At 45.5% G+C, this 12,318-nt stretch overlaps 1 protein-coding gene across 3 annotated transcripts in view; it reads right to left on the reverse strand.

Annotated features, from left to right (window-relative positions):
- Positions 1-12,318, reverse strand: part of FXN (frataxin) — a 48,818-nt gene that overhangs the window by 17,301 nt on the left and 19,199 nt on the right. For 2 of the 3 annotated variants that reach the window (XM_009188898.4, XM_003911781.5), the window contains exons 3-4: positions 11,960-12,080; positions 1,112-1,209 (exon numbers count right to left, since the gene is read on the reverse strand). In XM_009188898.4, coding sequence (XP_009187162.1) covers positions 1,112-1,209; positions 11,960-12,080 — 219 coding nt within the window. Of the gene's footprint in view, positions 1-1,103; positions 1,210-11,959; positions 12,081-12,318 lie in introns of all 3 variants that reach the window. The other variant, XM_009188897.4, reaches the window with a different exon arrangement.

Genomic DNA, 12,318 nt, shown 5'->3' on the forward strand with positions numbered 1-12,318 from the left:
CTAATGAATGACTGGATCTGAGAGCTTTTTGTGGGCATTTCTCTTTTACTTTCTTACAACCACTTCAACAGCAGCCAGGCTGCTGAGGGATGAGCGACATCTCTCACTGCATGTTCTCAGGCTTTCAGATGCTATGCAGGCTGCATTGTGTCTCCAACACAATCTTTTATTCCTCTACATTGAAAGCACATCAATGGAAAAGGCAGGAGGGATTAAATGCCCTAGAACAGCAATATAAAACACTCTGCCACCTCCACAGGGTACACAACCCCATCCTGCAAAGGGAATTCAAATAACCCTTTACCTGAGAGGCTCAAAACAAGTAGAAGTCAAACTTTAACTTGCTTTGAAGACAAAGTGCAACTTGTTCAAATGCTACAAGGTCAAAAGCAGCTTTTTTTTAAAAGTCAGGGCAATGATTTAATAGAGGAAAACTGTCTAGGCTGAATTTGGAAAAGTTATAAGCTATTCACTTCAGATCTTCTTAATATCCTGATGCCTGCTTACAGTATCCAAATTGTCAGCAGGGAGAAGTTATATAACTAGAGTAAATTTTTCTACTGAGAATGAGACAGGCTGCAAAATTTCAGGAAAGACTCAATTATAAGGATACTAACATAAGACGGTGACTTGTTTTTTTGGGGGGGAGAGGGGATAGGGTCTGGCCCTGTTGCCCAGACTGGAGTGCAGTGGCGTGATCTTGGCTCACTGCAACCTCCACCTCCTGGGCTCACGCTGAGGCTCAACCTCAGCCTTCCAAGTAGTTGCGACTATAGGCGTGTGCCACCACACCTGGCTAACTTTTGTATTTTTAGTACAGGAGGGGTTTTGTGACATTGCCCAGGCTTGTCTCAAACTCCTGAACTCAAGTGATCCACTGCACCCAGCCGTGACTTTATTTTTCTTTTCTTTACAGAGCCAGGGACTCACTATGTCGCCCAGGTTGGTTCTGAACTGTCCTTAAGTGATCTTCCTACTTCAGCCTCTCAAAGTGTTGGGATTACAGGTGTGAGTCACCGTGCTCAGCTGACATTTCTTAAATGGTCCACAATGTTGCATTTTGGAAGTCTTTAAGAATTACAGATGTTGACTTCTGAACATACCTACATACCTGGATGGAGAAGATAACCAGATTTGCTTGTTTGGCGTCTGCTTGTTGATCACGTAGGTTCCTAGATCTCCACCCAGTTTAACAGTTAAGACACCACTCTAGGGGATTAGGTGGAAAAAAGCACGAAGAAATTAAAACAAGAAAAAGTTAGCACTTTGTCATCATTGCTTCATGTTTTATCTCACCACTTTCCATTTCTACAAGTACACAAAATATACCATAAATAAATGTCTTTAATTTAGTATTTAGAAATAGGAGTTTGTGTAGGAAGAGCTTTGCTTTCAGAATCAGAATAGGATTAATCATAATGATGTTGTATCTCATAGAGCTTTGCCTGTTCCCTGTGAGGTCTGCAAGGAGAGAACGGTGATGGAGCTCGGAGAGTTAAGTGACCTGTCTGAGGTCTGGTGCTGGCATCTGGGATTCCTGGTTTGTTGCCCTCAACCATCAACCAGAACATACTAGAGGACATAAAAAATGCAGACTCTAACTCTATTAGAGTACCACGTCAGCCCAAACATCAGACACGACAAGTCTATTACAGAAGAAGTAAAAGGAAGGAAAGGAAGTACGCAAACCATCTGTTTTGCTTGTCTTAGAAGAGCATTAGCTTCAGCTCTGTTGGTAGAAGGCAGAAACTCCAGATGAAGTTTTTTATTTCCAGACCCTTCCCATGCCTCTAACAAGCTTCTCAGATACTCCTCCAAGGCTTTATTTTTCTCTAAAGAGCCTTGAGTTCTTCAAAAGACTGGTTGGTCCATCTTTGAACAATAAATGCTCATTTAAATTTTAAAACACTCCTTCAACAAAAGAGTCCTTTACTTCTAAAGCCTGTGGTCTCTTTAAAATGGGTGAGATATGAAAGAAACAGCTACAGGGCTCAGTTCCCTGCATTGGAACTGGTAAGCAAGAGGGAGCCTGCTGTTCCCCATCTTGTGCGTGACTTGCAGAGATACACAGCAGCAGCCTTTTTCTGTGTATTCTAGAGCCTCCAACCAATCGAGAGGCTTTGAATGATTCTTACAACACACGTTTGCAAATACAGAGAGCTATTTAGGCCAGCACTTTGGAAGGCCGAGGCAGGCAGATCGCTTGAGCCCAGGAGTTCCAGACAGGCCCAGGCAACATGGCAAAACCCTGTCTCTACTAAAAATGCAAAAATTAGCCAAGTGTGGTGGCATGCGCCTGTGGTCCCAGCTACTTGGGAAGCTGAAGTGGGAGGATTGCCTGAGCCCAGGAGGTTGAGGCTGCAGTGAGCCTCAATCTTACATCACTATACTCCAGACTGGGCGACAGAGTGAGACCCTGTCTCAAAAGCAAAGCAAAACAAAACAAAAAACCCAAAAAAACAAAGAGCTATTGAAATTCCAGAGGGTAGTAACAATAATAATATAACTGATACGAATGGGACAAGGGGCACTACTGGGTTATTTTTTTAAATAACATCTTTTTCTGATTCAAAAATAAATGCATAGAAATGATGGAGATGTCAGCAATGCAGACACTGATAAAAATATTAACCACTATTTACTCAGTTCCTACTGTGCCAGGCTTGGTGTTTGGCACTTTGTGTAAATTGTTTCCAACTTGACTACAATTCTTGGAGGTAGGATTCATTATTCCAGTTTCACAGATGAGAACAGAGGTTCATAGTAAAGAGTACTTAGTAATTGGCAGAGCTAATCTTAAATCTTGGTCTGTGTGGGTCCAAAGACACTGTTCTTTCTATAACATGAAGTATTTTCTCGATCCCATTAACCAGAGATAAAAGATATTCACTCTCAGGTATTAGCTGCCAGTTTTTGTTTGTTTGTTTTTACAACAGGATCTTGCTCTGTTGCTCAGGCTGCAGCAGTGGCAGGAGCATGGCTCGCTGCAGCCTCAAACCCCTACCCTCAAGTGATCCTCTGCCTCAGTCCCTGCCTCCGGAGAGCTGGGACTACAAGTACCACACCTGTCTAATTTTAACATTTTTCTTTTTTTTTTTTTTTTTTTTGAGACGGAGTCTCGCTCTGTCGCCCAGGCTGGAGTGCAGTGGCCAGATCTCAGCTCACTGCAAGCTCCGCCTCCCGGGTTCCCGCCATTCTCCTGCCTCAGCCTCCCGAGTAGCTGGGACCACAGGCGCTGCCACCTCGCCCGGCTAATTTTTTGTGTTTTTAGTAGAGACGGGGTTTCGCCGTGTTAGCCAGGATGGTCTCGATCTCCTGACCTTGTGATCCGCCCGTCTCGGCCTCCCAAAGTGCTGGGATTACAGGCTTGAGCCACCACGCCCGGCCAACATTTTTCTTTTGTAGAGATGAGGTCTCGCTATATTGACCAGGCTAGTTTCAAACTTCCGGCCTCAAGTGATCTTCCCACCTCGGCCTCCCAAAGTGCTGGGATTATGTTACAGGTGTGAGCTACTGCACTCGGTCCCATCTTTTTTTTCTTTTATTTTACTGTAGTAAAAAGCACATAATGCTAAATTTATCATATTAACCATTTTAAGTGTACAGTACAATAAGGCATATTCACACTGCTGGGCAGCATAACTCTAGAACTTTTCATCTTGTAACACTGAAACTCTATGCCCATGAGACACTAACTTCCCCATCCCAGAGCCCTTAGTAACCACCTGTCTACTTTCTGTTTCTATGATTTTGACTTACCTTTTTTAAAATTGAAAATAAAAATTATACATTTATGGTGGTGTTTCTATGGTTTTTGACTACTTTTGACTACTTTATGAGTGGAATCATAAGTATTTGTCCTTTTATGACTTGACTGCCAGTTTTTGAAAGCATTTTTTTAAAAGGACTAGGATTATACCATACATAAGTTTGTTTTAAAGACATTTTTTTCCCCGAAACCCATTTTTACTGTTTTGGTATGACTATATTTCATTTATTTAAAAGTTTCTTAAACCTGAGGCCGTGTGTGGTGACTCATGCTTGTAATCCTGGCACTTTGGGAAGCCGAAGTGGGAGGATTGCTTGGGCACAGGAGTTCAAGACCAGACTGGGCAACATGGTAAAACCTTGTTTTTACAAAAAATTACAAATTTGCTGCATGTGGTGGTGCGCACCTATAGTCACAGCTACTTGGTAGGCTGAGGTGGGAGAATCACTTGAGCCTCAGAGATTGAGGCTGCAATAACCGGTGATCATGCCACCACACTTCAGCCTGGGTGACACAGGGACTTTGTCTCATAAACAAATAAATAAAAGTTCCTTAAGACTGTACAATTCAGGAGTTTTTAGTATTTCACAAAGTGTGAAAACATCACCACTATTTAATTCCAGGCTGTTTCCATTGCCCCAAAAAGAAACCCTGCACCCATTAATACTCACTCTCTATTTCCCACTCATCCCATACACAGAGTTTTATAAATGATTTTTCCATGAGATAACAGGCTCAAAGAATCAACACACAAGCATTGGTAATCTGTCCTCTTTGTGGCCCTTAAATGCTCCAATTGTGTGTTGCACCCTATACTGGGGGGGCACCATCCAGCAGAAAGGGCAGAGGACTGAGTAAAAGATGCGAGTTCCAGGTCTGGTCTCATCACTGATCAGTGGTGCCTGTCTCCCATGATATCTCTCCTGCCTCCTTCGAGGACTCAGGGCAAGAACTAGAGTCTGATGCATGCTCAAGGTCTCTGCACTTGCGTCCATCACCACAATGCCTCAGCACACAGCAAATCAGGGGGTACACATACAACCACTGAAGCCAAAATAGACTCTTTCCTAGTGGAATTGGAAATCTTTTGAGTGACTCCAGGCATCAGGCCACTCTTTTGCAAAGGGAATATTAATAAACAAATGTGAGAGCCCTTCTAGCTCCACACCTCTCAAGCTATTTTTGCCCCGTCACCTTCTCTGCAGTCCACTTCCTCCCTCCCCACACGAGACCTGCTCATCTCTACCCTGATACCACTCTGTGGGTCCCACTGCCTCGTGGTGCTTCCTGTCTGCATTCACAGCTGCCTGTCTGCTTGCTTGTCCCCTGACCTCCACTACTTTAAGCACCTTGGCAGCAGGAGATTTGTCTTTTCATGCTAGCATCTGCAGATCTAGCACCTTAATTCCTCCTGCAAAAAGGACATTTGTGGATGAATGACCAACTGGTCAAACAGTGAATGAGCGGATGATGACCAGGTAGTGTGATACCATCTGCCCAAGTTAGGACAAGGTTCCACAGGGCAGAAAACCCCAATGCTTAACTTCCTCCCACCAATCTGTTCACTGTAATTAGATGTTTTCCCCCACAGATCTTGAAACTATTTTAGAAGGAAAGTGGTGGCAGGAAAGAAACTAGCTGCATTAGTTCAGCAGAAATTCTTAATGCTTTTGGAACTGACTCCAAATAGACCAGATAAAGAGGGCTTTCTCTTTATCATTATTATTCCTTAGACAATCTGAGTCTATTTTGGGAGTGTGCATGCCCTTAAGTGCAGGAGGAATAGTCAAAATATGTAGCAGTTTCTGAGACATGGGCACTAGCCAATCAGCACAGACAGTGGCCACAGCTGGTGAGTCTTATCGACTCCTCCTAGTCAAGATCAGCCCTACCCATGTATAAGCCAAAATAGCGATTACTGTTGTCACCAGCTCACTTGTAGAAATAGACACATATAAGATGGCATGTTGAGTCTGGAGACTTCACATACACATGACCTCCTTCATTTCTAAAGTAGATACCAACTTGCTAGGATGCGTTTTTTCCCTATGTCATTTTAGTTGATCCTCATATAAATCTGAAGAGTGGAGGTTAATGTCACTAATTTCATAGCTGAGGAACTTGTGGCTCACAAAAGTTAGAAATTCATTTAAGGACTCTTGGAAAGAAAATACAAATCCAGGATGCTAAGGCAGATTCTTTGTCTCCATATCCAATAAGATGGTGCCTCACTGGGCTGGGAGCAGTGATCTATGCCTGCAATGCCAGCACTTTGGGGGGCCGAGGCAGTTGGATCGCTTGAGGTCAAGAGTTCAAGACCAGCCATGCCAACATGGTGAAATGCTGAAACCCCATTTCTACTAAAAATACAAAAAAAATTAGCTGGACATAGTGGCGTGCGCCTGTAATTCCAGCTACTTGGGAGGCTGAGGCAGGAGAATCCCTTGAGCCCGGGAGGTGGTGGTTGCAGTGAGCTGAGATCGTGCCACTGCACTCCAGCCTGGGCAACAGAGTGAGACTCTGTCTCAAAAAAAAAAAAAAAAAAAACAAAGATGCTGCCTCTGAGCAGAGGTTTTTAACTTGGGATTAAGTGGTCTCAGGGGGTTGCAAACACTTACAGCTTGAAGCTGAAATGGTATTCCTGAGTGTGCTAAATGAAGTGTAGCCTAAAACTGCCTCCTTACATATTTTAAGTTTGGATCTAAGGGCTTCTCTCTACATAGTGAACTGTAATCTACTCTTCTACCAATCACCGAGTTTTGGCTAATCAAAGGCGGCCAACTGTTCAAACCATGTTTAAGGCAAACACCAAGCTGTAACCAAGCCGGCTGTTTCTGTACCTCACTTTTATTTTCTGTATGTCACTTTCCTTTTTCTGTGCATAAATCCTAAATCCTCTCCAACCACGTGGCGCACTATGGAGTCTCTCTGAACCTGTTCTGGTTGCAGCCTTCCCAATTTGTGAATCATTCTTTGCTCAATAAAACTCTGTTAAATTTAATGTGTTTAAAGTTTTTTTTTTGTTTTTTTTTTGTTTTTTTTTTTAACCGGCGAGTATGGAAGTTTTTCTTGGGAGAGGGACCGGAGCAGTCATCAGATTCTTAGAGGGAGGTATTGATCCAAAAAAGATGAAGAACCCTCAACTCTAAGACAGTAATATGCTGACACCTTAGTGAATAAAGAACATGTCAACAAGCAAATCCTCATTAAAATATCTAAGAGGCCAGGACTCCACCTGGGAAAAAAAGGAGGGTAGTTTGGAGGTAACTTCAGATAGTGTGATGACTCTAACAGTCTCTAGGCAGATTTTGCTAGGTCAAGTGCAGTAGACTCCACAGCTGCCTAGTGACAAGAGGTGCTTTCGGCTCTGGTGCAGTGTCTTCTGTAATGACCAGTGCCAGTACGGGGTGAAGCCTGGGGCCAGACATTGGCATCCATCCATTACCTGGACCACTTGATCAGATGACACACCAGTTAAGAAGCCACTTAAGTCTCCCCCTCCACAGGGAGAAAAGAGAAGAACAGATGTCTTCTTGGGTTTATCTGGATTACTGCTTTCATTTGTCTACTTGGCCAGTAGTAAGTTGGTAAAAGGTGTATAAATGCTGAGAGGCATCAATGAAAGCATGTTTTGGAAAAGTCTCATTTACATAGTGAATCAATATTTATTAAGTCCCTACTATGTACTTGGCACTGTTCCAGACACTGGGATCACAGTGAGAGGTGACAATGTGCTAGCAGCCCTCACTCAGCGCCTCCTTGGCCTCCGCGTCCACTCTGGCAGTGCTTGAGGAGCCCTTCAGCCGGCCACGGTATGGTGGGAGTCCCTTTGGGCTGGCTGAGGTCGGAGCCGCTTCCCTCTGCTTGTGGGGAGTGTGGAGGGAGAGGCGCAGGCGGGAACCGGGCTGTGCTGGGCGCTCACCGGCCAGTGCGAGTTCTGGTGGGCGTGGGCGAAGGCTGGGGGGGCGGCCCACAAGGAGCGGCCTGGCCTGCGGAGCCGCTGGCCCAGAGCAGTGAGGGGCTTAGCACCTGGGCCAGCAGCTACGGAGGTTGCGCGGCGTCCCCCAGCAGTGCTGGCCCGCCAGCGCTGCACTCAAATTCTCGCAGGGCCTTAGCTGCCTCCCCAGGAGCAGAGCTCCGGACCTGCAGCCCGCCATATCTGCACTCCCCAGCCTAAGGTGGACTCCCGCACCGCCCAAGCCTCCCCTAGGGGCGCTGCCCCCACTCCTGCCCCCTGCTCTGTGGCGCTGGGTCCCATCCACAGCCCAAGGGCTGAGGAGTGCAGGCGCAGCTCAGGACGGGCAGGCAGCTCTGCCTGCCGCCCCAGTGCAGGATCCACCAGGTGAAGCCAGCTGGGCTCCTGAGCCGGATGGGGACTTGGAGAACTTTTATTTCTAGCTGGAGGATGTATGTGTACCAATTAGCACTCTGTGTCTAGCTCAAGGTTTGTAAATACGCCAATTGGTACTCTGTATCTAGCGAACTCTGTGTCTAGCCTACCTAGTGGGGACTTGGAGAACTTTTCTGTCTAGCACTCTGTTTCTAGCTCAAGGATTGTAAACGCACCAATCAGCACTCTGTGTCTAGCTCAGGGTTTGTAAATACACCAGTCAGTACTCTGTGTCTAGCTCAAGGATTATAAACACACCCATCAGCACTCTGTCAAAACGGACCAATCAGCTCTCTGTAAAATAGACCAATCAGCTCTCTGTAAAATGGACCAATTGGCAGGATGTGGGTGGGGTCAGACAAGGAAATAAAAGCAGGCTGCGGGGGCCGGCCAGTAGCAACCCGCTTGGGTCTGCTCGGGTCCCGTTCCAGGCTGTGGAAACTTTGTTCTTTCGCTCTTTGCGATAAATCTTGCTGCTGTTCACTCTTTAGATCAACACTACCTTTATGAGCTATAACACTCACCACGAAGGTCTGCAACTTCACTTCTAAAGTCAATGAGACCACGAACCCACCGGGAAGAACAAACAACTCCAGACGCACTGCCTTAAAGAGCTGTAACACTCACCACCAAGGTCTGCAGCTTCACTCCTGACAGTGAGACCACAAACCCACCAGAAGGAAGAAGCTCCAGACACATCTGAACGTCTGAAGGAACAAACTCTGGACACACCATCTTTAAGAACTGTAACACTCACCGCGAGAGTCCGCGGCTTCATTCTTGAAGTCAGTGAGATCAAGAACCCACCAATTCTGGACACAAAAGAATGGACAGCATCCCTGCTGTCAAGGAGCTCAGTCTATTATAGGTGGTAGCTGACATGTAAATAGACAATTATAACACAGAGGGATCAGTGCTCCACAGAGTCATCCTCAGAGTGCTGGGCAAGGGAGAAAGGAAGGACCATGTCTGCTTAAGAGTATCTAGGAAAGCTTCACAAAGGAGGTAACTTCCAGCTATACCTCAGGGGAGGAAAAGACTGCCCTCCCACAAAGCTCAAGTAATATTAATATCAAACATGAAATACATAAATTAGTTAGCACCTGAAGGACTCTAATCAGTAATTCACACTCTAGGGTACAGTTAGCATTTCAATGTAGTTAATCACAAGTCCAAACTACAGAGGGCAGCCACTATATATCTTTAGCTTTCTAAATCTACACTTAAAACATTTGCTAATTAGTAAATGATTTGTTAGAAACAATTTTACCCTTGAGTGATACTCAAAGCATATGAATTGGCTAGAAAAATATAGGCATCTCTTCCTTTGAAAGAATAGGTTACAGAATCTGGAAAGCCTACCAGCCTAATATTGTCTTCAGAGAGACACTCTCAGGGCAGGAATCAGGAAGGTTCTGTGACCCACTACTGAGAGCAAAAGGTTTTGTCACCTGGTTCAAATTGAGTCAATGATGTGAGAAATAAAAATAAAATTCTAAGCTCCCAACTGACTCAACAAACCATCTCTTGGCCAAGGGGAGCCCAGAGATACCTTAAAAAAATTTAAGTTTTGGCCATGATGGGAAAGGAGTTTCAACAGGCCTTGTTCTACTCCCTCCCTCACTAACTGCCATTAGTTTCTTTTCCCCTCTAAGGGCTAAACAGAAACTAGCCCTTCAAAAGACTAACTTGAGGCCATGTGTGGTGGCTCACGCCTGTAATCCCAGCACTTTGGAGCTGCCTGTAATCCCGGCACTTTGGGAGGCCGAAGCAGGTGGATTACCTGAGGTCAGGAGTTCAAGACTAGCCTGACAACAACAGGGCGAAACCCCGTCTATACTAAAAATATAAAAAAAATTAGCCGGGCGTGGTAGCAGGCACCTGTAGTCCCAGCTGCTTGGGAGGCTGAGACAAGAGAATCGCTTGAGCCCAGGAGGCGGAGGTTGCGGTGAGCCAAGATTGCACCACTACACTCCAGCCTAGGCTACAGAGCGAGACTGTCTCAAAAAGACAAAAAAAAAAAAAAAAAAAAAAAAAAAGACTGACTTCACCACTGGTATCAACCAATCATCTAATTCTGCTCTTCCCTCACTGTCCTTATAGTCAGGCTTGATACCTTCTGGAAGACTTGGTTGCTTGCTCCATCATGTGGAGTGCCTTCTCCATCCAGTGCTCCCGCTGCAATTTCCAACACCATTTCTATTCCTTTAGTCTGATGGCTGATTGCCCTCAACAATTCCATGATTGAATCCAAAATACACGCTTCGTGACATTTCCTGGTATTAGTTAATTGCCATCAAGAGGATTAACATCTTTGAGGGGCTGGGCGCTGTGGCTCACACCAGTAATCCCAGCACTTTGGGAGGCTGAGGTGGGAAGATTACTTGAGTTCAGGAGTTCAAAACCAGCCTGGCCAATGTGGTGAAACACTGTCTCTACTAAAAATACAAAAATTAGCTGGGTGTGGGGGCGTGTGCCTGTAATTCCAGCTACTCGGGAGGTTGAGGCAGAAGAATTGCTTGAACCCGAGAAGCAGAGGTTGCAGTGAGGTCATGCCACTGCTCTCCAGCCTGAATAACAGACGGAGACTCCGTCTCAAAAAACAAACAAACAGACAGACAAACCAACCCAGAAAACCATCTTCGAGGGATTTTCTGCCTTTGGCAAAAAAGAACTACTCTAAGGCCTAAGCAATAATTCTAATTCCAAAGGCAGACCCTTGCCCAAATCTGCCACCTGGTGGCCAGTCGATAAAGACCAGCACTTCCCTGGCTTCTAGGATCTGGGGCTAATGTTTCATCCAACTCAGAAGTTCTCACACCAAGCCTGATCTGGTGGCTCATGCCTGTAATCCCAATACTTTGGAAGGCTGAGGGGGGTGGACCATTTGAGGTCAGGAGATCAAGACCAGCCTAACCAACATGGTGAAACCCCATCTTTACTAAAATACAAAAAGTAGCCGGGCATGGTGGCAGGTTGCCTGTAATCCCAGCTACTCAGGAGGCTGAGGCAGGAGAATTGCCTGACCCCAGGAGGCGGAAGTCACAGTGACCCGAAATTGCGCCACTGCACTCCAGTCTGGGCAACAGAGTGAGACTCCCTCAAAAAAAAAAAAAAAAAACAAACCAAAAAACAAGTTATCATACGAGCTGCACATTGGAATTATCTGTGGAGCTTAAAAATTCCAGTGCCCTGCCCAGGCCATGCCACACCCCAGTCCAAGTAATCAAAATCTCTAGGAACAAGACGTAGAGAGACACATTAGAATCCCAGGTGAGCTTTTCAAAAATATGCTTCCCAGGAATGCACCCGACCTACCCCATCACTGTCTCACAGGAGCAGGGCTCAACTCTCTGTAATCTGAATAACTTCTGGGCAGTTCTCTTACCCCTGCTGAAGAACTGCAGGTCTAGTTTGTTGTTTGCTCCATCTGCCTGCCGGACAAACACACATTCTGGCCCCTCTCTGATTTGTCTTCACTGAAGCCGGAAAATGAGGCTCAGAGAGGCTGAGTGACTTGCCCAGGGTCACAACAAGCCTGGCAGAGCTGGGCTGCAGCTTGAAGCCTAGTCTTATCTATTTATTTATTTGAGACAGAGTCTTGCTCTGCAGCCCAGGCTGGAGTGCAGTGGCGTGATTTCGGCTCACTGCAACCTCTGCCTCCCGGAGCCCTAGTCTTTTAATCCTACCCACAACTCCATGCTACATGATGCTTAGCTCTGCTGCAGGGGAATTCTTCATTTTAGTGAACTAAAATTCTTAGAGGGGGAAACAGAAAAATAAAAGAAGTCAAGAGGTACCCCAAAGGAAACATCATAGTCCTCAAAGGTGTATGGCTTGTCTGCAAGGTCTTCAAAAAACTCTGCTAAAGAGTCCAGCGTTTCCTCTGCTAGTCTTTCATAGGTGGTGTCATCTAGAGAGCTGCAGGGGAAACACAAAACCCAAAACACGATTACCAAACACTTCCATTTTACTAATACCAAATTTACACACTTGTTATTTAAGTTCATTAAACTGATGAAAATAACATGTACAAAGTAAAAGTTTGTCCTTTTTTTTTCGAGACGGAGTCTCACTCTGTCACCCAGGCTGGAGTGCAGTATCTGGTCTAAACTCCTGATATCAAGTGAGCCACGTGCCTCGGCCTCTCGAAATGTTA

This window comes from Papio anubis, chromosome 13, assembly GCF_008728515.1.
Source record: "Papio anubis isolate 15944 chromosome 13, Panubis1.0, whole genome shotgun sequence".
Lineage (NCBI taxonomy): Eukaryota > Metazoa > Chordata > Mammalia > Primates > Cercopithecidae > Papio > Papio anubis.